The 26,169-nt window shown below is 38.1% G+C and overlaps 1 protein-coding gene across 17 annotated transcripts in view; it reads right to left on the reverse strand.

Moving 5' to 3' along the window:
- HDAC9 (histone deacetylase 9) overlaps nt 1-26,169 on the reverse strand; it is a 462,548-nt gene that overhangs the window by 207,168 nt on the left and 229,211 nt on the right. For 9 of the 17 annotated variants that reach the window (XM_039550208.1, XM_039550200.1, XM_039550207.1 and 6 more), the window contains 6 exons: nt 22,764-23,005; nt 21,675-21,825; nt 19,477-19,603; nt 17,477-17,598; nt 2,501-2,629; nt 455-570 (listed from right to left, as the gene is read on the reverse strand). In XM_039550208.1, the coding sequence (XP_039406142.1) occupies nt 455-570; nt 2,501-2,629; nt 17,477-17,598; nt 19,477-19,603; nt 21,675-21,825; nt 22,764-23,005 (887 nt within the window). The remainder of the gene's footprint in view (nt 1-454; nt 571-2,500; nt 2,630-17,476; nt 17,599-19,476; nt 19,604-21,674; nt 21,826-22,763; nt 23,006-26,169) is intronic. The other 8 variants (XM_039550204.1, XM_039550198.1, XM_019285596.3 and 5 more) reach the window with 3 other exon arrangements.

Consider the following 26,169-nt stretch of genomic DNA (forward strand, 5'->3'; position numbering starts at 1 on the left):
AGGTACAGCAAAATAAAAGGGAGATGTGACAAGGATTTAGTCACCTAACTCCAATACTGTGATTAAAGAAATCTACTTCAGCACTCATCTGAACCTGGGACCACCCTAACTCGTAAGTGTTAGGATCACCAATGCCTAAACCACTGTTTTGTACCCAGGAGTTCTTCATCAGCATTCAGCACTGAGCACCTCTTCAGGTCATCCCAGAAAGTAATATTCTTTCACAGCTCCCTCCCACTCTTCCAGTAGCATTACTGCTGCTTTTCCCCGATCTTTTGTTACCAAAGAGTCTTCTAAACATGCATCTCAAACATAAAGATATATCTCATACATGACGTACTTTGATGTCAGCCTGTAGTGTCCTGGTATCCCAATTACTCTGCTTGTGAACATGATCAAATCTCCTCTTCAGTCTAGAAACCTGAGCAATTATCTAAACAATAATGAGTCTTACCTCAGCTTGAATGTTAGGTGGCAAAACTGAGGTTTCATTTTCTGTTGTACTGCTAGTCGGACCATTGCTTGGGGAACTGGGACCTGATCCAGGGGAGCTGCTACTGACTGAGGATTCTGAAAAACAGATTAAACATACATGAATTTCACCCTGGAAAGGTACACATGATCTTGATTAATTATATAACCTTTATAGCATAGGGCTTTTTTGCTATTGAAAATATCTCTTGGTTACACTATTTACTTACATTAAAGACTCGACTCATCCTCCATTTCTTTGGTTTTCTTTTTACAACTAACAAGGAAAGATACTGTTGGTCTTTCCCCTTCTGGTCTGTCTGTGTCACGTAAGAAGAATTTAGTATTTATTTTTCCCACAAAGATGGTTATGCCTCAGTATCAGGCAGAAACACTGACACAGAGCTTGTAATGAGTAAAGAAAAGGAACTCTTTCCATTTTAATTGCCTAGAGTCCTTCCTCTGTAAGAGATCAAAATGACAGAGATAGCAGGCCTGCAGAGGTCATGATAATGTTGTCAATTCATGAAGCCTACTGCCATCCTTTCTGTCTAGGAAGGAGATGACCCCATTGTGGACCAATCATTACATACACAATTACTAATGACAAAATACACACTTTCACTTCATCTTTGGCACAAATACAAAGGAATATTTACAATGTGCAAAGACATTTAAATAGGATTTGAAAGGCTGCATGCTATCTTGATTTAAAATGTCCCAAGTTCTGTCTAAGACAAAGGGGGAGAGGATGACTTCATTGTATGTTGTTGTATTGAGTTATTCTAATTCTAAACTGATATAAATCATAAACAAAAATTATATATATAAATGATATATAAATTATATTTATGTAATGGAAACAGTTGAGAAGGTTAAAGATGGAAGAGTAACCCACTAGTGGAAGTAACCCACTTTCATGGGATAGCTTTCAAATTAAAGCACTCAAGAAGTTAAATTAATTAATATTTAAATGTGGCAGCAAATATTCTATAGTTACTTCTTTGCTTATTCACTCTTTATGCCTTAGTTCATGCAAAAATACATTTTCACCTTGACTGACATTACAGGAGGCTTCCTAGCTTTTACTTGGATCTTTTTAATTTATTGAAGTGACTCCATATCCAGCTGTACTAACTGATCTTGTAGAAGTTCTTGCATTGTATTTTCAATAGGTATCACAGAAGTGGCGACACACAAACTTAATGTTTTTTTCTCATTTTTTAAAAATTAAAATAGCACTTTTTGCATAAATAGGCATTTAAATAAAGGGCTATTTTCAGTTAAAAGAATAAAAAGCAAGGGGAAAAAGACTTCAGGCAACAATGTTTAATCAGGGTTATGAAAGGTCCAAAATGTCATATAGCCAATATTAATAATTGTAACAGCAATCTGAAAGGCTCCAAGTTATTGTCAGATCTAGGAGAAGAAGACATCTAGTTTCACATTTCTGCTCTTTCAATAGCATCCAGAAAAAAACCCTCCAGTGATAAATATTTCACTTTATTCCTTACTTGTAAGTGTGCAAACTGTAAAGAAATCAGCTAAAACTAAGAAAGTGGATATCAAGAACCTCATAGAGGCTTCAGTAAATGGAATTAATAAATTAGCTGTAGAAAAACTATAATCTGGAAATAATTTATAAGGAAACTATTTAGGAGATTTCATGCTTACATTCACATCTATGTTCCAGTTTCGCACGTGACGTACTGTGTAAAGTTGTCACAAGAATTGCATTTACAGGGACACTGATGTGAGTTTGTTCAAGCTGTTTTTTAATTCTATCTTGGTGTGACACAATTCTGATATATCAAGTGAATTCAGATATGTCTGAATAAAGATATGGCCTGATCATTTCAAAAAGCCATGAAGCTACTAAATATCAATGCAAAGTCAAGGCAAGAATCATAAGGATAAGGCCAAATACTGCAAATGCTCATTTTGTTTAGCAAACAGTTTCAATTCTGAAGTACTACCACTATTCTGTGAGCTGTGGCAGCTGATACAGAATTTCCCCATTCTTAATTACCTGTCACCTCAAAAAGACGTTTCTTGAATGAACCGACATTTCCATCCTTCCTCCTGAGTAAAGGACTGCTTCTCCTTTCTGTCACCTTTTGTTTTAATCTTGAACGTACCTTCAAATTTGGCTCTGAAGCTGGAAACGAAGAGAAGAAAATATGTGACTACAAATCCAATTTCTGGCTTGTTTCAGACACCACTGACCCTGTAGGACCTCATCTGATCCAAGGAGGGCTTGGAGGCAGAGATTTTGCTGCCCAACCTTCCCAGCCATCCTGTCGCTCCTCATACAAGTTCATTTTAGATTGGAAGCTAGGAAAGAGAGGAAGAGAGCTGAAGAACTTCAGATCCCAGTATTTTTCTCATTCCGTTGCAACTTTGAATTTACCCATTAATTATTGTTACTACCATAAGTATTCATAATAGATGAATGCAAATTTAATTTACATTATTTTTATCTCTCTTGTAGGTGAAAACTTGGAAAACACATCTTGGAACTTGGAATGTTATAACTGGATTAAGGTCTAATTGCAGAAACAGAGAGAAGCCTCCACTGGTGCCTTTTGATTTCTCTGAGAAATATAAATTACGACAAGCCTTGCTGGCAGAACATTTCTTGGTCAGCGATTTTAGGCCCAGAATTTTAGTGTTTTCTGAGTAACACACCAAACAACTGGATTTATGACAGTGTCCTAAGAACATTTACAGAGAAAAATATATGCTCTGAAAACGAAGAAGTAGGGTTGATTCTGAGAAAACCTAGGATTATATTTAATGCACCTTGGGCAAGTTCCACCCTTGTTTCAGGGTCTTTTCATATGAAGGCCAACTCTGCTGTGCTTTTTATTCTGTAGTATTTTTAGCATGATAAAATGTTTCATGTAGTCATTTATCTGTTCGTCAAGTAAACCCTGAATCAAACAGACTGCTAAGAGCTAGTGAAAGATAATTATGGAATAGAACTTGTTTATATTTCCCTTCCTGGAACTGAGGATTGGCTAAGCAATATCTCAAAACAGAGAGAGCTAGAAACTGGGATCAGTTCTCTCTCCTATGCACGGACTTAAACCCAGCCTCAAAGAAGGAGCAAGAGTTAGCAGAAAAACAAAATAAATTATATCTTCACTCAATTCAGAATTACACCTTTTGTCATTTTGGGACAGGAACTCAATCCTACACTTCTAATTCTAGTCCCTGCCCATCATGTGACATTGCACATCTTTTTTCCTCCTGTCCCACCTGTTCCCTCAGGGACGGGGAGGCTAGAAATGGTCATTGGAGAGCAAAGGGGCTGCACCCCACTACAGAGCTGCTGTGACCAGCAGTACCTGCTGTCACACGCTGGCCTTTGTCACATACTGCATCGCACGTGGCAAGCGCTGCCCTCTGGAGGCCCTCTGCCTTGAGTACATTTCAGACCAAGACACACAGGCTAGCACAACAATGGAAGTCTTTAATAATAAACATATTAACTAGAAATTTCCTTTTTATCACCTACTACCACTGTTAAGATGAATGGTTCAAACAATAAAGTACAGATTACTTGTTTGCTATCTAAGATACCATTTGCAATGAAACTGAAAATATAAAATATAATAATGGGCTATGGTTACACTACATGCTATCACCACATATCTTACCAGGTGTGATGACATTTAAAAGAAAAGGTGTTCACTCCTTTTGCACTTACATATATTTCCATTTCTACTATTCTGTACCCTCAAGAATCAGGAGAATATGTCTGTACATATTCTGTTTCTGCATCCATGACATGTGAATGTGACACAAATCCTCTGCAATTCTCCACTTCTGTGTGAATATTTCATACTCAGTCACAGTAATTTCCTTTCTATTTTTACCAAATTCTCATCATATTCAGCATCGGAATCCATCATATAAGCACAGAAAACAGACTTTAAAGTCAATTTATGAGCCATCCAAGAAGATGAATTTAATATTAAAAGGCATGGAGAAGAGTAGTTTTAAAATTATAAAATAAACCTCACAATACAAATCAAAGCCAATGTTTGAAGAATGTTTGCTTCAAATACTGGTTTTTCTGAATGTTCTCCCTGAGACACGGCCAGCTCCTAACATGGTACTTACTAGGACACAATGACTAGCAAAAAGAACTCTAGTTTCAGTGGACAAATTATACAAATCTAAGCACTTTGAGGATATCTGGTCCAATGAAAAAAATGAAGAACTGGACACTGGTTTCTTGATTCCCAGCAGTGGCTGAGGCATTGGCTTGGTGCGTGACTGTAGAGGTTACCGAACCATCCTGCTCCACCAAAGCTGGGGCAGAATTACTGTTCACTGAAAGAGGTATGGATCACAACAGCAATCCTATGTGCTTCAGTGCACTCCTACATGAGGGCAGTAATAACACATCTGTAATTGTCAACTCTCTTCTGACAGTTAAAAAGGCAAAACTAAGTATTTTAAGCTTCAAATATGGAGCTGTGGATTGCAATTATAAATGTATATATATATGTAGACACTGACTGCCTCAAAGCACATAAGTAAGATCATTTAGAACCTATTTTAGAAACTGAAATGTGAATGTTAGCAAAAAGTGAAAATAAATTTTTCCAACCTTTTTTTTTAAATTAAATTGTTCCCCTAGTATTTGCAAGACACTTGGAAAGTCTTAGTGGCAAATGGTCCAGAATTATTATAATTAATCTGCTTTATGTTTCAAATGAGTATTTGGCTCAATGCTTTAACTAGTGGCTCTTAGAAGTGGTTCTACAGAGGGGTAATGTTCAAAATAACTGTTTTGCATTAGCCACCCTTTAAGTATTTCTACTGCACATTATTTTCTCCTTTGCTCAGCTTAATTAATCCATTGCCATGGCTGACTATGTTCATCACACAAAGTCATTCTCCATGGGGAAAGTGTCACATGGGGAGTCAATGCCAAATAACTTTTGAGGCTAAAGATTTACTCCCCAGCTTGCTGCAGAGCAGCTTTCTCAAGCAAATACAAGCCCCTAAGAATTAACTTTTTTTGCTACAGTAATACCACAAAATTATTGAAAAGACCATCAGGGAGTCTATATGGTGATTCAACCATAAACCAAGACACAGACACAGCAAGAAAATTAATGCATGTGGCTAACTTGCTATACACTGAACATCTCACTGTGGTCCAGAACTCAAAACCAAATCAATTCTACCCCATATAGCAGACATCCTGTATCTCACCTTCATGAGGAAAAGAGGCCTCTCTAAAGTGGTGGAGGTGCTGAATGGGGTGGGGTTTGCTGGTTTGCAGCTACAGTGGACTGAATCATCTGACCAAGTAACCCAAATGACACAGACAAGAGAAAAACAAGAGCACATGGCCAGGAATGTGGCCATGAGGATGAGGAACACAGGATGGCAAATTTTCATGGCAGGAGTCTGGTTGGTTGGGCTATGAATCTAAAATATTGCTAAGAAACAGTATACAGCTGATATTGGTTTAGTTGGTCTCTATTAGGCTAACCTCTTTGCTCCACAAATCTTTGCACTTCTATTATATTTAGCATTTTGGAACAAGTCATATCAATTGTCACTTGGAGAAAGTGAACATATATTGTTTCAAAGGCTAGTGTTGCAAAGAAAACAAGAAGACACAGCTATTTTCTCTGAAGGCAATCAAAGCCCATGTCATTCATCTCAACAGAAATCAGCTGATAACCATTCGAGTGATTCACGTGGGAGGATTTCAGGAAAGACTAGTTAAAAATTACTTTGTTTATGTAGCTGTAGCATAATTTGGAATAATGAGATGTTACAGTAGTATGGCTTGTTCATTTTTATTGCTATTACCTGGCTTATTCTCTTTTTAGTGCTGGTAATTATGGACTGGTATTAGTCTTTAAATGATTCAAAGTGGGAAACAGATAAGAAAGATACTACGGGCAATCAAAGTACTGGTTACTTAACATCTTGCCATGACTTGTAATTATCTCTACAGAACTAAGAACTTCTGCTGCAGGAGAAGGACAAAAACAGCGTCTCAATGATCTTTCTCATATTTTATAGTGGCTTCATAGAGGAAGAAAGAATAATGTAACTGTACTCTTAAAATGGAAAATATACAGGCTTCTATGTAAGTACAAATTAATTTGATCACATGAGCCATCACTGATCAGGTGAAAGAAAGCTAGTCTCTCCTAAGAAGCAGGATACTCAGATACAAGCACAAGAGATAGGAAAATTATTAGGTGAAGTCATTATGTCCTATACTCCATTTTGCTTAATATTAGCGATTTGCAGATACTAGCATTAAAGAATATAGCCTGGGGCCAGATTGCTCCCAAATGAGCTGAAGTTTTCTTGACAGGGCTTTGCTTCACTGTTTCTTTTTATTAAACATGCAGAGGTATTTAAGAAGAAGGAATGAAAATCCTTTTTACGCATGGGGAGAAGACATATATATGAAGAGAATGTAAAAGACAACAATGCATTACTTTCTGATGGTTCCTGGAACACAGTAGTACTTTTGTATCAGAAGAGCGTGTGCCAACTTCAAATCAGCATTTAATGAAGCCAGGCAGGAAATGGGGGATGGGAGAGGGTGCATAGCAAGCAGGTCCTCATCTCGAGGCTAAAGCCATATATAGGAAACCTGAAGAACAGAAAGTGAGCTTTTGTCCAGATTTCGAAAGGCACTAAAGTGAAAGCATTTCCTTTTCCTCACAAGCAGGCTGGCTTAGAAAAGCTGTGGGGCAGTCGAGGTAAATGATGCTAAATTTGGCTAAAAAGATTCCAACACCAGCATGAGCAACACTGGCAAAACTTACTTGGGAAAGAAAAATTGCTCACCATTGCCCAGGCATCAACTGCTATCACTAAGACTATTTTTAAAACAGCAACCTGAACTTCCTGAACATAATTAGGTCACCAGAAAAAATTAAAAAATGAAGACTTCAAGATCTTAAAGTAAATCTTCACAGGTATTCTCCATTTCTTTAGCTATACTTTTTTAAGCTGTGAAGAGTCATATGTGATACTGATTTGAATATATTCTGCGCTGTACTCCATGCAGGAGTTTGGGTTTTTTTCTGGCTCATATCTAACAAGTATCAATAATTGAACACACAGTCAAGATATCTGTTTATTCACACCACACAGGTTGATATACTAGAGACTCATGTACAGACAAGGATTTTGTGCTGTACAACACACAACCATGACAGTCCGTGCCTGAGATAGCTTAAAGTTACAGCACAAAATATGAGGTATGTTACAGACCCTCAGAACTGCAGGAAAAAACATTAAGATGGCACTGGTTAGCACAATGGGGGTATTGCCAGCATACCACTGGTTTATCCTTTGTCAAGTTTTTTTCTAGCACTCTGGAAATCGAAGATTTTCAAGATACTGCATGTGGATAATGAGATGACTTGGAGATTTCTGTTGTGATTTCTCCTGAAGCGGGAAGGGTCAGAACGGGAAAAAAAACACACTGTGAAGAGATCCTCATTTTGTCAGGTTCATCGCATAGCTCAACAGGTTCCTGGTCCATGCTGTGGGCTTCCAGTCACCCTGGTAATATACATAAGTAATAAAGCAGCCTGCCTGTCTGTGCTATGCCTGGACCTGGAGACCAAGGAAAAGGTCAAATTCCACATTAATACTGCAACAAAATCAACCAGAACAGACATATCTTAGGCTCCTTAGAAGATGGTCTGAAAGTAGTGGGCTAAGGAGAAACTTCCCAGTTTCCCCTTCAGTTGATGAAGGCAGAATGAAATGCACAAGACACCCTTAAGTACAACAGAAAGGATAAATGTGAAGATAATCTGGGCTTCCTCACCAAAACTATGGATTCAATCAAAGCCTGGCAGAAAGCTGGAGAGGCAGAGAGACACAGATCAGGGACAAAAGCTGTCACCAGCTTCCTCAGCAGCTTTGTGAAGAGTTATGAATGAGTCTGTCCTTCTGAGAGACCTGGTGGTCTCACAGCTTTTACGGCACGTGCCTCACAATCATGTGACTATTCTCTGCTCTGAATGAAGTTTCTGATTGCTGCTCTGCCTTCCTGTAGGCTGCCACAGAGTGTTTCAGCCACCTCCACGTGATTATATAAAGCATAGGCACAATGAGCAGTGCCTCTTTGTCTTCATACACGACTGACTGACATTTGCTTTAGAAGGCCACATCCCAATAGAAGACAATATTGGACAATGTACACATGGACATTCTTCCCACTGGATGATAGACTGGAAGACACCAGCATGCAGTGTAGCTCTGTGGGTTCAATGACTTCTCAGTTCTGATGATTTAAAATGCCACTTCTAAAAGAGTTTTAAATTAGATTCATGGGACTGAAAGCTATTTACACATGCCCTCTAAAGCTCTCCCAAGAACTACATGGACCTGACTGCTGGGTGGTCCCAACAAGGCAGGAGAACCAGATACGGCAGCACAGGATGGAGACACTTTGTTTTTCTGGCTTGCATCACCTAATGGGTTTTCAGGATATACTGAAACTGTTTCCTGTACAACCATTCACTTTGTGGGGAGTGCTGGTCATATGTGAAACCCTTTAGTCCTTTGCTTTATTTTACTTCTGTAAAAGGTAGAATGCTTTATTTTTTCAGACTAAGGTAAATATCCATTCCCTAAATAAAAAAACAGGTTTAGTGAAACACATGGTAAAAGAGCTAATTAGATTAGAGGGGATCTTGTAGCCCTTTTGCTCTCTTCAGGCTAAGGAAACCAATTTAACAAGATTAGCAAATTTTCATTAATTTTCTAAAGCAGGTTCAAAAATGAAATAGCCCCTGAAGCTACTTTAAATATCTAACTTTTCCTTGTTATTCACTGCAGTCTGTATGAAACATAAAATATTTGTTTCATTACCTATGCAAACAAGTATTATCTTTCTAGGCATAATTTATTGAGTTAGATGTAGAAACTATTGTACTGCTTGGATTTAGCCAGAATTGGAGATCTTGAATATCTGAACAATATGATGTATTTCCTATTGATATATGATCTTCATGTAACCTATAAGGCAAAAGAACAGGTCTCTTGATAGAATTTTAAATAAATTCTAATTTTTAGCAAAGAAAAAGCATCTCCTTGGATTTGCACCACAGGGTTATACAGCAGTTTCAAGGAGGCCATGGTTTTACTGGGCCTTATGAGTCGTCATTATATCTCAAGTCTGCTGAACCCGTAACACATCACGACTGTGTCAGGTCCACCTTAATCTTCTTATGGGTAAAATAATTTCCTTTTCCAATAATAAGTAGGGGATTAAAAAGCAAATACTACTTTACTGTCTTAAACCATAGAATTAAAGAATAATAATAGTTTAAAATTCATTTTCATCTTCTCTGCACGTCATCAAATTCTGTAATTTTATTACACCTTTATAGCACTTTCTGGAGCCAACTTGCATCTGAGTTCTCAGGAGGTGTAGAGGAGAAAGAAGATGAAACAGGCACTTGAATAGAGGGTATCCCTCATTTGAATGGTAATAATTCAAAAAATAAATTAAGATATGCATGACTGGCAGTCCTTCTGGTTAGGTCTCCACTGGTAGTTCTTACCCTTTATTCTGACCATCTATACCAGTTGGTTCTAGCTGGGAAGAAGTAATGGGAATATAATATCATACTTTCTGCAAATATAGCAAATCCCCCTCTTCAGCCTAAATCCCCCTCTCAAATCCACTGAATCCCAAGAAAAAATACTCTCTTCAGTGAAGAACTGCCAGAGATAATCCCCTAGCCCCCAAAGTCAAAGCTTTTGCCAGGGTCACCATTTGAATCCTAGATATATGATCCATTTTTTATAGAATAAAATAATATAGTTGTTCCCCAAGCCCCATAAAAGAAGGAATTAGTTCATAGGGTGTTTAAATCCCACAGATTTTAATCTAGGAAAATATCCAGGAGTGATAACTCACTGATGTCAGACAAAATGTACAATCCAGTATTTCATCAACCTTCGGAAATTAATGATGAAACACCAACAGCTTCTCCCCCAGTTTAACAGGGCAACAGCATTATCAGGAAATATGAGCTGGTTAGGTCTAGACTGCTGAATTGTATTCCAGAGTTGTCCAAAAGCAACAGGATGCCAAGAAAACAAAAGCAACTAAAACACAGTATATCTTGCTCTCCTAGAAGATGAGAACCATAGGCCAAGTTCCTCTCAAAAGTAGGAAGGCACTTCAGCTCCACTGAAGACAAATGAAGATAAAATTGGCTCTGAAGTAGTTTGGACATCGAAGGGATGTTTGTTTTCTTGAACTTCTGTAGGCAAGGCCAACTTTGTGAGGTATCTCTTCATGTTAAGCAAAGTGAGAAGAAAAACCCCACGTTTGAAGTTTTAATTGGACATCCATGCTGCACCTTAACAACTATACTGAATTAAAATAAATTTACTTTTAGATAGGTTCTTTATGCTCTGGGATGTAATTCCAGTCCCCTACAACTTAATTAGCTAAATATACAATGTAACCTTCCATCTGGTAGAGTAATTTAACAGGAATAATTGTGCACCACCATAACTCAACGAGACACTGAGGAAAACCATTGAAATGCTATTTCCTTTCCTTTGGAAGAGAATTATGTACAATTTCAGCATGCTTTGCATTTCTAACAGTTAAAGCCAACAGGGAGGTATCACTCTCATTTATATTACTTTCCCATGAGAAAATCAAAAGCAAAGTACAAAGCTTATGCCTTTGCTCATGAATGGCTCTGTAATACTTACTTGGCTTTAGCCACAACATGTTATTTGGCAGCTAAACCCCTTAATTACAGTTGTGGGTTTGAATAGATTTTTCAGTGAAACTATGTTTTGCAGGATTTTGGAGAAGTGCAGTCTTTACTAACCGATATTTTCTATTTTGGATGATCCCATACCGTGTGATTTCCACTTTTCACTTCTCTGTTTCTCTCTTTTTGCCATCTTTTAGATGTTCTGGTTTACTTTTCTAAAAGTTTTCAATCGCCTCTGCTCTAGATACAGTGGAATAAAAATCCTAGTCCTACTGAAATCAAACAGGACAGTTTCTATGACTTCAAAGAGTCTCAAATTTTATATGCAGTATTTTGTAACTTATTTATCCAGAGGGAACAAGCTTTGAAATACCCATTAAAAACATTCCACTTCATTTTCAGTGGACACTATGCTCTTAAAATGCTTTAGATTTTAGGACTGCTCCCTGTTGCTTATTGAAGCTGTTTCTTTAGGTTCAAAAGTCAAAAAGGTGTCTAGTATCTGATTACCTGGTTATCAAAAAGTTATGCAAGCTACTTCTTAATGCTAACTTTTAAAGCATTTTTGAAAACATACACAGTTAGTGTAAGAAAACTTTTATGTAATCACCTAAAGAAGAACTTCATAATTCAATTTTGGTTATACACTGGGCAGTAAAAGAACGAAGATAGTATTTTGATCAAGATTGTATAATTAGTCCAGTTATGAAGAAGGGTCAGTAGGATCATAGAGTGGCAAAACAGAACATGATATATGGACAAGTAGTGGGATTTTTGCTAAAACAGAAATACAGTGAATCTGGAAACTGAGTAAGTTTTTTACCCACGCATAAAAAACTTGCTTTTTGCAATTAAAAGTAAGTGTTAAATAAAATACATTAGAGAAACAACCTTCCACTGATGGGAAGACTATGATGGTCTTCATGAGAATCATTCTGGTGATGACTCCAGTTGAACCCTGGTGCAGGCCCTGGCAGCTTTCATGATACCGAAGCATACCTACGCAAGTTCTTTTCTCTTTGACAGTGTCATTAAGCCTACCCTAGCATTCATTTCTATTTAGTTTTAAGCTATCTCAAAAAAATTCTCCTCTAACTTGAATTCAATCAGAATGACAGGGCATTCCTCCTCAGCCCCATCTTGGGAGGCTGCAGGGCTCTGATGGGCTGGAGACAACAGCAGCCCTGCACAGTAGCTACAACGACATCACATTTCCTTGGAGCTGCTGGCTCCCAGGGCCTGGACACTTGTTTGGCCCATTCATTACATGAATGCAGAAGCTTTGCTTCTGATTCACTCTGCAATTGCAAGTGAAAGCTTCTTCTCTTTCTAAAACCTCCTACTACTAATTACATGCTCTGAAGTTATTAAACTGAATTTGGGAATGCTAAAAATGTTTGGTGACTATTGGGAAGAGGAGTAATCATCAGGATACCTTTTTTCCTTGTCACTGTGATAAGTACTGATTTCTTCTGGGTACATTACCCAGTCCAAATTTGTTGAGATGGTTCACCAACCCAGGAAAACAAGGACTCTGGAGAGGCAGGAATGCTTAGCATCCCTGGAAAATGGGATAAAATTAGGAGAATCATATGTTTGCCTCACTTCCCTGCTTCAATAAACAAAGTGCCTCTCCCATTTATTGTGCTCACTCATAAATTCAGAGAAAACTAGCACTTCACTGAGCTGGACTTCTTCATTTTGGCAGACGGTAATTGAGGGTTTGAGATACTCTAACCCTCTTTTTTAAATGAAAACCAAAAGAAATCCAGCTTTTCAGTATACTGTTCCTTCACAAAAGAGTGTTTTCCTAGAAAATGCAAACAGAAATAAAATTTGGTGGCACAAAAGGGGAAAGGAGAAAAACCTTCACACACAAAATGTTTTTCTTCTGAGTTTCAACTGCTCCAGTAAACTACTGAGTCACTAACTGCACAAAGAATTGTAAGGAAATATTCTAATTAATTTCTTTTCTTAAAAAATTATGTCTGCTGAGTTCTCATTCAGGAATCTTTCACTCTCATTTACACAAGAGCTACACTGTTATTCTACTGCCTAACCAGGTTAACTTAACATGGTTTTTACAGAGTGATCTTCATGGCTGTGCAGGACAGACTTCTTCCTCTCTTTCATCACAATATTAAACAATCCTTCATCTCCTCTTTTTTCCTGTATGAAATTACACAACTTCTCCTATCCAAGGAAGAACCTCATATTATTTGCTATTAAAAAAAACCCCATGCTATGTTTCCATTGAGTATGCTTCCAATTTTTGGAAAGTGAGCTACAAACATCTTTTCAAATTGTTATATTGTGAGAGATCTTCAGTTCCCTAAGCACAATGCAACTCGTAAGCTTACAATTCCATCTGCAAAGAAAGATTCAACTGGCACAAAACCAAAATAAATAGAAATACTGATTGACATTCCCGTTCTTCCATGATTGTTTTAAACTCAGGAAAGAAAAAACAGTTCATACTTGATATGATGATGTCCCCAGGAATTTCTTCCAAAGAAAGCCAAAACATGAAACAAAATGCAGAAATTTCACCTACAGCAACAGTTTTGAAATGTATGCAGCTTTGGCCAGAGAGTGAACTCTTTTTGGAACTTTTGCTGGTTTGTATCAACAGTTGTACACAAAAAATGAAATTTTAAAGATTGAAGAAAATGCAAATGTTAGAGCCATTTGCCAGAATTTCTGCATTTCGACAAGGTAAAAAATAATAGAAAAAAAAATCTTTGAAAAGATCTTCTACCCTACCACCCCATGTTGCTTACTGTGTTTTTGTTAGTTTTAGAGTAACCTCATAAAGAGGATAATATTTTCCTGGACAGATAATCACAGAATAGAGGAGCTCAACAAGCAAAAATTCCCCATATTAAATGATCAGGTTTTCAAAAGTACATGGCTCCCATCAGAGCTCTTAAAACAGTCAGTATGAATTTCAAAAGTGTTCAGTAATAGGGAGGTATTTTCAAACCTCTCTGGGTAATTTAGACGCATTAGTCTCATTGAAAGTTAATGAGCCATGTGCTGCTCAGTCTTTTGGGTGCTTTGCAGAAAACACATGTTATAACTGGTATCCATGGTGCAAGTTTTGGGAATTTTTAAAATTTGATCTTACACTGTTTACACTAAATTCTGCTTGTAGCTACAGATGTGTAGCTTCTCCTTATGGTATATTTATCTATCCAGTGAAGCAATAGGTCCCCTTGCTCTGCTCTTTTCAAAGTCTGTCAACACAGAACATCTGAATGCAGCTGTGCAAAGAGTTGCATATTCTGGCCTCTAGCCCCTAGGACAGTCCCAATCCTCCATGCAGCTAAGCTTTGTGAAGCCCACTGCTGTCAGCTTCTGCTGCATCTTGTACAGAAAGGAACAATCCACATGGCTGAGACTTGTTGAGTAACCACAGTCACTGCACTAGGATGTTAGCTCAGGTATCTAAGTGTAAACACTGACAGAGCAAGATTCAAGTCTTTCCCTAGTTATCTATGCATTCCATCATTCTAGATGCTAGAAGAGTGAAAGCTACAGAGAATATTTTCCTTTTTACTATTCTCTCTGAATTAATTTTTAAAAGATTAATAAGGAGATACCACTTCAGGACTAATTAAGCAAAGATTAAATGGATTACTGAGCAATAAAGCAAGCAAGCAAAACTCATGATTTACAATGCCTGTGTGACACTTGGTGTTCCCTTAGCACTGAAAAACACATTAGGATGTCAAGAAAGAATCATTCAGCTTTGTTGCACATTAAATCTGATCTCAGAGTACTTGATTCAATCAGACTTATCTTACAAGAGCATTTTATAAAATTGGAGAAGAGAAAGATACCTCTGTATCTTATACTAAAAAGATAAAAAAAAAAAAAAGTAACATAAAAAGCAAAACAAAGCTGTGATTAAAAGCCACAACAGGTATTCCTTTCTTAAGGCTGAAAGGAATGTGAGGTCTGCTTTCATATGAATTGCTGACTTCACGCAGGTTCAGCACCACAGAGGGTTTACCAGGAGCCAGTGGCAATAAGCGTTCATAGCCTGAAGGGAAGGAAAAGAGGTTCACCCCTCATGGCAAAGGTCAGATTTCTGCAGCCTTACAGCCTGTCCATATACATGAGTGTTCATGGGACATCTTTGTCTAGTAAGGTCCCGTGAGGATGACACAGGCTCCGCAATGTCCCCTCTGCCTGGAGGATGGCCCTATAGCCACCCAGATCAGTTTAGGGTCATTTGACTTGTGTCGATTTGGTTCCTGTTGCTTTTACTCTCAACCTGATGAACAATCATTGAAAACTTTGTGGGGATGTTGCTGAAGGCTGGAATTAAACAACTCTAATACACAGAGAGACTGGATGTGTAAACAGGATATTAACATTTGCTATTTTCACGGATATGGAGAGCTATCAAATATCCTCTGTTGTTAACATACAGCATGCTGTACACTTCATTTATATTTGCTTATCAGAATCGCTATGTCAATGTCATAGAAACAGTTATACTAATGATTATATTAGTATTTGTCTATTTATTCTGTAGATATCTTTTCAGAGAGTCATCATGTCCTTTGTTCAATTTTGGAACTGATGCACTGCATGCCCAAATATTTGGAATAACATATAGAAAACATCTGGATTTAATTATATTATAGTCCTCTTATGCAGACAATGGGAATTGAATTAAGGAATATTTTGAAACCCCCACAGAGATATAAAAGTATTAGCAGCTGCACGAGAACTTTACTGTTACAAAGTTTGAAAATGTTTTGTTTTACAGATCAACAGTCTGACACATCATAAATATCAATCACAACGTTTAAGATATATAAACATGGGAGAAAAATTAAAGCTTGCATTTCAAATATATGTAGATGGATTCACAGCATTTAGAAGATGTAGAATACATCCTTTTGTTTAAAAAATGAAAATGTATCATCTATTGGCACAGAAAATAGATATTATACAGTGGTATTAAGTAGAGAACCACATAAGGGTTTATCATGATGAACAGCCTGAACAAGATTTTATAGAATCTTGTTATATTGCCACCATATTGTATAAAGAGTAATTCAGCTACAAGAAATTAGCATTTTGCTTTTCATGCTTCCATTCCTTTGAAAATATTTGGGGATATAATATGAGCTTAGAGAGTCTGCCCCAAAGTATTAGATACAGGCTGGATTTTCTCTCTGAATGTATGCTGGTTCCAAATGCCACTTCTTTTCAAGTCAGTTTTGCAGTTAGTTTTAAATCTCCCAGTGGCTAAATCACATTCAAAGGCTGTTAGCACAGTAGGGGGTCAGACTTTCTCTCTGAACGTAACTATATCACTCAACAGCAGACTCATGCAATAAGCGATCTAATGTTTTCTTTTCCTTCCCCCCCACCCCCTCCTCTGAGTGTCTCCCTGCATTCCTGGATACCAGTCACTGCACCAAAGTCCTGAGGCAACAGCCACATGGACTCCACTGCCATTCTAGCTTTCTTTATGGTGCAGAAAAAGCTAAGTCTACAGTTCACCTGCTGGCAAGACAAAATATTCAATTGTTAGATCTTCTAAAATATTCTAAAATATTCAAAAACCTTCAAAATTTGTCATCTGACTCATTTTCTATGTGTCAGAAGACATGCAAATGCGTGTATATGCACAGAGCACAGTGCTGATAATGCCAGGCTCACAGGTTCGATCCCTATATGGGCCATTCACTTAAGAGCTGGACTCCACGATCCTTCCGGGCCCCTTCCAACTCAGAATATTCTGTGATTCTGTGATACGCATACAAAATTTGACAACCAATAACACAACATACAATATTAACCCAATTCCTCCTCTTTCCATGATTTCCCCTCAAAATGCCATGAAAATCATTGTCTAAAGGCAGAATACCATGTGAAGATAGATGCTGTATCTACCAAGCAGAACAGATAAAGTTATTTAAGCCAGAAGTTACACTGAGGCAAAGAAAATAAAGATCAATGAAATAATGATCTGTTTAGAAACAAAATTTATCAGAACTGAAGTTTGCACTAGCTAGCACTAGCTAGCACTGGGAAACACCAACTCTAGGTACCATGTGGCCAGGCTGACCTTGTAAATATGCAGTCTGGATCTTTGAACTTACCCATAGGATCATCTTGAACAGGATTTGTGGAATATGATACATGCCTTGCTGATGGACAGCCTGGTTAAAACATAGGGTGGGAGAACTGCTGGGCAAGGGCTCGAATAAATGACACTAACTCACCCGTTTTACGAAGTGGAAAATCATCCTTGGCATCCTGTGCTCCTGGTAAAGTGTATTTGTACGGTGGCGAGGCCCCGCTCAGGGGTGGAGAGCTTTGATCCAGTGAGGTATGGTGGGCAGCCCTGCAGCAGACACAGAGGTCACAAATTAGCAGTCACTGAGGTGACCAGCAGTAACTATCTGCACATGTTGTACACATCTCAGCTGTGTTTATGTTCTTGTTCGTCTAAGTGTGCACAAACCACAGGCTCATGTAACCAATTTCACTCTTACAGTAAGAGATGGAGCTCCTCGGGATTCCCAAGAACGCACTTTTTGCACTCATTATAGAAGTCACATAGGACAAGATTCATGTTGATCTACAGACATGATCTGTCACCAGTTTGGGGAATTGAGGATTTCAGGTGGTTGCATTTTAATATGAATCAGCTGACACACAGCAAAAGCCATTTAAGGCTTGTTTATCATGTACAAATAGATGTATATTGATCAAGCCTTCTCTATAAAATGTGGGGGATTTTCAGGGCAGGAGGGCTTGTATAAAATTAGCCAGAAATATTGAATTATTATCTGTTGGATATCCCCCTCCCCCAAATTATTTAGTGCACAAGGTAAATGAAACCTTGAATTTAAGTTCAATTTGTAAATCTTGTGAGGACACCACTCTGCAGCACACAGCACTCATGTCAGCAGAGAAGCTCCAAGCTGAAGACTATTTTCTGACAACTGCTGGATGAAAGAAATCTTGTGGGCAGAGCTTTCTGAACAATTGCAATAGAAATTGCATCATTTGGCTCAGAAACGGGTTGGGTTTTTGGGGAGGGGGGAGGTTTGTTGATATTTTTATCTAGAGAGGGAGAGAGGGAAAGGAGCGAAACTTTAAAACTTTGTGTTTATCTAAACATCATTTTACTTGGCCTTTTACAGACTCTGCTTGTCTTTCCAAGGCAGTGTGGTTACTCAATAATACATCTCTGTCATGAGAGGAAGTACTACTTCTTCTGTGTAGCAGAAGGCATCCTCTGCAGAGCTCCTCACTCTCAGTCATCTGAAGCTCAGATTATTAGCTCAGAAATCTTACATATTTAAGAGACTTTTATGCATTATTTGGAAGAAAAATTTTAAGTACCATATCTCCACCAAACACAATGTAAATGTACCTTAAATCATGTTACCAAAATGCTCTGGTTCGCTCAGAATGCAAACTCCAAGCATCAGCCTTCAGTAATCCTTTTGAAAAAGAATGAGTAGAACATGGAAATCTAGTGTACCATATGCATTTCTGTTTGTCCGGTTGAAGGTCAATTTGGGCATGACATTGAAGTCTTTCAGAAATATGGCCAAGAGTTCATTTTGTTGGATTCATTTATGTGGGGAATAAAAACTGCAAAACTGTAAACTCTTAACATGTCAATAAACCCTTTTCAGGACTCAACAAAATCACTTGCTTCCATGGTCTAAGCAGATTCTTGTCAAGGCCAGGTTAACATAAGAATATGCAGTTCGGATACTAAAATCCATGAGTAAGAAAAGTTAAATGACCTCTGTCTTTCTCAAAATCCTTGCGAATTACTTACACCATTCAAGCAACTTCACTGGAAGCAGAGCAGCATCTCTTCAAGAAGAAATGTTTTGTGATTGATTCAAAATCCAAGTAAGACAAACACGAAGTTGTTCTAACTGAAAAAATTTAAGATTCTTGCAAAAATGACAGGTGTAGTTGTAAAATTTGTGATAACAACAAAAGATGAAGCAGCCGAAATAAAAACAGTTATACAAATTTCTGAGTCTTGCTCTGTATAGCTTTCATCTCATCACTGAACACTGAATACTCCTCAGTTCAACCAGAAATACAACACTTATGGCTTTTCACTAATTTTTGGGCTGAGCTTCTGCCTTGCTCTGGAGGCAGACTCCCAACACCCCTGCTGGAAAAGCATTCTGCCAAGTTTTAGCTGACACCTCGACGAGACAAGGAAGCAGCTTAATACTGAACATACGTGTACCAGAGCTTGGGGTGGCGGCTCATGGAATGATTCTTCCCGTTTGCTGGAGAGTCTTTTGTTGCCGATTTACTCAACAGGAACTCTTGAAGCTTCTGCTTCACTTCTGTACTGGCCACTGCCCCTAAGAAACACAGAGTTAAATGTAACTTATCTTTAATTAAAAAAAATTACCTTTTTAAAGAAAAGAAATCCCCAAACAGAGTCTGTGCCTTATTGCTGGAAGTTTTGTAAACTATAAAAAGCTATTGGTGGAAAAAAGTCAAAATGAGAAACATTTGGATTAAATGCTTGTCTGTAGAAGCCTGAAGCTGGCCATGACCCAAAAATCCAGTGAAGTCATAAGGAATATTTCAACAGTAGATGAGGCCATTTATCCAGGGCCAGATGTACCTAAAGAATTTAAATTATTTCCTGATAGTTTCCAACAATCCAAATACAAAACCAATGATAGAAGTAAAAAGACAGTAACAAAAGGTCGGTTTGAGTTTTTAGTAATGAATGTTTTTTCTTCCAATAAAGTAATAGTAGTAACACAGCAAAACTGTCCTCTGAACATTGTCTTAGTTATAAGCAGAACACTGCAGAAAGAGCCAGCAGTGAGGCTTTTAGTTGGAGCCCCTTAAGAGCCTCTACCTGTGATGTCTGGAAGACAGAAGAAAATGCATTTTGACCTCTCTCAATGCAGAGCAAAAAGTAGAGCATGTCATTGTAAGGTTAAACTGCCAACTGCAGCTTGCAGCATGGGACATGTTTCTTTACTCACAGCCAAAATAGTGTTCATTAAAGAAAAAAAAAGTATGAAAATAAAAAATCTTTTGGTTTTCCGTAATCAGTGACAAAAAAAGGGATGAAACTCCATTTCTTTCAAAGCTGCAGCACTAAGGCATACTTGATACTGTAAGTATTTGGTTACCCAACCCTGACACACCACATCTGAGCTGCTGAGCATGTCCCATGCGACCCATTGCCCATAAAATACCTCTACTACCTCTCTGCTTCATATCCCAATTCCCCTGCCCACATCTTCTTTCCCTCCTCTGCTCATTAAATAGATTACCACCACCAACAAACTCTGAGGCTGGGGATGGGCCTGGAGGGGTCGCAAGCTGCTTGGCTGGCTGCTACATACTGAACAGCCACCCAGCAAGTTCAAATTGAGAAGGGAGCCATTGAGGTCACATCTCTGCTCTTCCTCTGGCAGGAGCACTAATAAAGCCCAACTGTTCATGTGGAGGCTGATTTTTTAAATACTTCCTAGGGGAACCTTCTGTTCTGCAGTTTCTACACGCTCACACTTCTGGGCCAGTAAGATGGAAATTTTTTTACGGGCTCATTGTTCTTCAAAGTACTAGAAGCACCCTGGACACTTTAATTGCTAAAGCCTACAACATGGTACACCTACAGCTGTTGAACTGACAGATTTTTCTACTCAAGAAAAAAAAGCTTTTTTCTGCTTCAGTCTTTGTCAATTAATTCTTGTGCTCATTTAGCAGGGGGAGTAACAGTACCTGTTTGTGGCAGCTTCATTTTGAATATCTTCACCCTGTACTTCAACCTGATTTTCAAACTGACCACACTAAAGAGAATTATTTGTATCTGTCTCCCTCTAGTGAGGGCCAAACCCCAACAATCCTTTATAGTTATTTTCCTTATAGCTATATATAAGCTAGAAATAACTCTTGGTTGTGCCTCATGAAATGGCATCAAGGACAAACACAAGACAGTTTGAAAAAGTACTAGCAAAATATTCAGAAATCTCATCCTAAGATATTCTTAAATATTTAATTTTATTTTCCGTCTTGAAACAATGCTCAGCAACTAATTTAATTTTTTGCTGTTTTGTAGTGCTTCCTGTACTGAGAAATAACCTCTTCAGAAAGTTCTTGTGTGAAGCTTTATGCTTTCAAATTTCCTCATTTTTTATAAAAAGAGCTTGACTCTTGAGTTGCATATATACAAGTCTGTCAAACTGTGCTTTCCTGCAGTCTTCCAAGTCTGCACACAAACCAGAAACGTGTTTCTGTGGGTGCAGTGGGTGGCCCTGCCCTTCTCAAAGCATAGTCTTGACTTCTGCGTATTTCACACAGGAACAGGCTTCCTTCAGGTTCCTGTTCATAGTTCATTTTGGCTGGGAGAATGCAAAGGGGAATAGATTAATTTCTTATTAGGATTCATGGTACATTGGCTCTTACTTTCTCGTCCTCTTTCTTTTCCTCGGAGGGAAGGAAGCTGTTGTTCCCTGCGATGCCTCTCCAGTTCCTGCTCTTGTCTTTGCTGCTCCAGTTTCTGCTCTTTTTCAAGGAGTTCTTGCTGTTGTTTAATGGCTAGGAGTTCCTGTTGTAACTTGCACAGAGCAAAAAGACATGAGACAGTGCAGTTTTCTAGGTCAGTCCTGGTCAAAACAACCCCCTTGAGTAACTGAGGATCAGTGCTTGCTTTTATGCTTACACTTCTTTTCATCTCTTAACTGACTTTTAAGCGGCATAGTGCGTTACTGGCTGTCACCAAATTGAACTATAATGTCAGGTAGCAGCCTGCTGATCTGGTTTCACTTCTTTCTCTTTTGGCAAAGATGCCTGGAAACTTCACATTGTTCTTTGCCTGTGCATCACCCAACTCTGGCTGCTGTGCTCTGCTGCATTTGTCAGCTCCATCGAGTGGAAGCTTAGCACAGCAGCACAATGGCAAGTAGATAAGGAAAAAAATGAAATGAAAGGCAAGATCATAAATTCTCAGTCAAAATCCATTATAGCAATCCTACTATAGTGCAAGCAATCCCACAACTAATTTTCTTTTTGTATTATGTGAGGCAGCTCAGAGAAGAATGAAAACACAACACTATCACTATGACCTGCCTCCATTTTACAAATGCAAACATTATGCACTTGCCTATCAATTTGATTTGTGGCCACAAACTCAAGCAGTAGCCCAAAAAAAGCAGTCTTTTAATATACTAAAAACTGTATATACCAAAAAACCAGTGATATTGAAGTTCAGATGAAAATCCAGGTAGTAAAATAGGTAGTTTGATTTTTTGTGAATGTGGTGACTTCATGAACTTGATGATTCTCATAGTATTGCCTTGGTCTGTTGTGAGCAAGTAGCTGGTAGGTGCCAGCAGTTTTGCTTTAAAAGGCTTCTATCACCCTGATACAGAGCAAAGAGCACTCAAACACCATCTGTCAGTCACAGCAAACCTTTCAGGCATGTTCCCTTTCCGTGTCTGCTTAAGCATATTCATTTTGCAGATAAAGTAAGGGATAAATTAAAAATGTTGCTACCTTTATGTGCTCCTGGAGCTGGGCCTGATGCTGGCGGGTCAGGTTTTCATGCTGCTTCTGAAACTCTGCAATGAGCAGTTGTTTCTGAATTTGCTGCTGCTGCTGGATCAGGAGCAGTTCCTGCTGTAGCTGCTTTTCGCGCATAATTGGGTCCACCATGGGAACCATCATCCTGAGGTCGGTTCGCAAGTCCAATGGTGAGATAGGCTCCAGCGCCACGGGAACCTCCGACTTCACATCCACTGTGGGAAGCAAACAACGAAATGTATATATGTTAAATAGAACAGGAGAAGGAGAATAGAGAGCATTCCTGCTGGGAAGAAGACCAATTTCACTCAAAGACTGTTTCAACATACAGACATTTAATGTACAGTACAAAACATTTAATACAGTCTACGCTGTACTCAAACTTCAGCATTCCTACCAGCGACTGGAGATACTACAAATTATTTAGCACTTTCTTTCTGTTCTCTGCAAAAATACTCCCAGACTGCTATTCTGCTAAACAGGTTAACACACAACCCAGTTCTAAAATCATGTTGTAGCCCAGTGGAGCAATATTTAGTGAGAATCTCCTAGGCACTATTGATGCTACACAATAAACACTCAGGGCACTCCCTCAGCATAAGATGAAGGCCTAGCAGCTCCCACTGCACTGCAACAGATTTTGCAAAGCTAGTGTGTGGATTTTCAGAGGATAGCGTTACACATGAACAGCTACTCAGTGCTCCATGGCTACTGTGTATAAATTATATATTTATTTTATATTATATATAAAATATACCTGGCAAACACGGAGGAATAACATATAACATGGGAAAATAATTTCAGACACAAATTGAGACGTTTTAATACAGTTTTTTGAGAAGTTTTTGGAAATGTGACCACCATGATTGGAGTGGATTAGACATAGCACACAGAAAATTAATTATTTAAATTTGTTGTAGCACTGTTATACATTGTTAATCCAGCATTAAAGTACTTAATGGAGGATCCTCTATTTTCTATCTCCTAATTTAAATCGAAGGGACTAAAAAGCAGCAGAAGAGAGAGATTTGATCATTTTCCCTACAATACTTGTAAAACTCTGGTTTTCACATCAAGTGAAGAGAGTGAGTGTAGCTTTATCTGTTTCAAAAGAACAAAAAACTAACAACATAACTACAAAAGGAAAATAAATAGCAGCTGAAGATCTCTGCTAAAGCCCAGCAGTTCTGATTCCATCCACAAGAGGACAGTGAAACACAAACACATTCACTCCAGTTCCCATTCCTCCACTATCTTCACTGGAAAAAAAGATGATTAACTGAAAACAAACATGCTATCGCAAATTACTCGGAAACAAGATTTTAAGCTTATTTTCTCCTTTTGCTCTGCAGCAGCTGTATTTGTTTTCAAGGAGAAAACCAAAATGAAACAGAAATATTCTAGTAAGCAGAGGCAGCAAAATTGAAGTTGAAACTGCAGCAAACGGAGAGGACTGAATTCTAACTGTACAATCAAATCCATTAGTAAGAGATTTTACAAAAAATAAGGTAAAAGGCACCAAATCTTTTCTATGCAAAAAATCTTTTCTGATCACACTTTTTTATTCTCAAAATTCTGAAAACATACACCTTTTTTTTTTTAAATCCTAATAACTGTGATTGTAAACCTTAGAGCATAATTTGGCCTCTTAACCCGCTATCCCAACAGAATGATTGTGTCTAAGTGCTTACTTTTGTTCTGAGACTAATAACTAAATTATAAAAAATCACCTTTAAGTCAGAAAAACTACTCTTGATTATAAATAATTGCCACCGACCAAGAGAAGCGGACAGGCAAACCCCCAGCCTTTCATCCCATTTATTCAGCAGCAATCCACATTCCATTTGTCTAGACTAAATATAGCTGCGTTTATACAAGAAATCAATAGTGCTTGCAGAGAGCAGAGCAAAGACATGAATATTTCATCAAACCCAGAGAGAAATGGCAATCAGCAAACTGACAGCAAACCGTGTAGGCTGACTGGCCCGCCAGATAAGTCTCCTGTACTTGGACAATGGCTCATTGCCTGCAAGTCACAATCTTATCATCAGCACTCTTCTATTTTTAACATTAATTGCATTGTAGGTGACAAAGGTTTATCATGTTTAAAGGGGAGAGATGGATTTTCTTACATCTTCTGTGACAGGATAATAAGCCTTACTAGGAGCAGTAACTGGAGCTCAGCAAACCCTGCAGGGTCTGGTTCACAATAGTGTTTGCAAACTGAACCCCACAGGGTCTGGTTCACAATAGTGTTTGCAAACTGAACCCCGCAGGGTTTGGTTCACAATAGTGATTGCAAACTGAACCCTGCAGCTTCTTTTGCAGATACTGGCTGCAAATCAACCTCTACGGAACTGCACGGTGATTCAGGCTGATTATAATTCCTATGTTGGACCAGCATCCCATTTCTTAATTTTCAGAGAACTTAGGATGAAAGGAGTCATCCAGATTTTTCAAACAATGGAAATTTCCTTTCACTATTAGTAAATCTGCAACTGAAACCAGGCTCAATTTGGTAAGCTACACATTTTCTAGAATTTTCACACACTTAAATAATAAATCTAGCACTGGAATATCTACTTCATCAAGTTGACCTTAACCTCATCCCTTAATGTGAGGGAAAACAAACATTAAGGTAGTTCTAGACTTCAATCCATAGAAATGAATACATAATATTTCATGTAATTTCAGTGTCAATGTATACTGACCAATAAAGACAAGCATTTATTTCCTGGCATAAATATTGCTAACAGTAAGGTTACCACCAATACTTCTAATAACTGCTGACATAGCAAATATTAACTTTTAGGGGTAATTACTGTCTTAAAACTGTACTAAGTAACTGTTAGCTGGGTAGTAGTCAACCTCATCAATGAAATTATTGTAAACAAGTAACTATAAGATCACCAATCAAACTGAATGGTTTGCTACTGTCTGTTTCACAGTCCTAATGCCACAGGCCAGTACATTCTTATTTGTTACTAGCTGAAAAGAAAGAGACAAAGCAGCTCCGTGGAACTACGTCAGTGTGAAAAATGTGTAATGGAGCAGAGAATCAGAATCAGCGTCTTTAAAAGCTTTGACTTCTGGCTGAAACATCTTCCTCCCACTACCACACCATTGCAATTTTAAGTCTCTGGAGAGCAAAGGTGATGCAGAATGTTTATTCTCATTGGGACTTTTTATGTTTTTTCATCCCCTCTACACATATATATTCTACTGGTAAAAAATTAATGTCCTGATCAGTGCCCTCAACTTCAAACATCACGAGGAGCAGTGGGATGCAGGATCTAAGCAACAGGATTCATCAAAATATTAGACAAAGAAGGAAAGGGATGGATAATGAAAGCAAATATTGATCAGAGTTTGATAAAGG

This window comes from Corvus cornix, chromosome 2 (assembly GCF_000738735.6).
Source record: "Corvus cornix cornix isolate S_Up_H32 chromosome 2, ASM73873v5, whole genome shotgun sequence".
In the NCBI taxonomy this organism is placed as follows: Eukaryota; Metazoa; Chordata; class Aves; order Passeriformes; family Corvidae; genus Corvus; species Corvus cornix.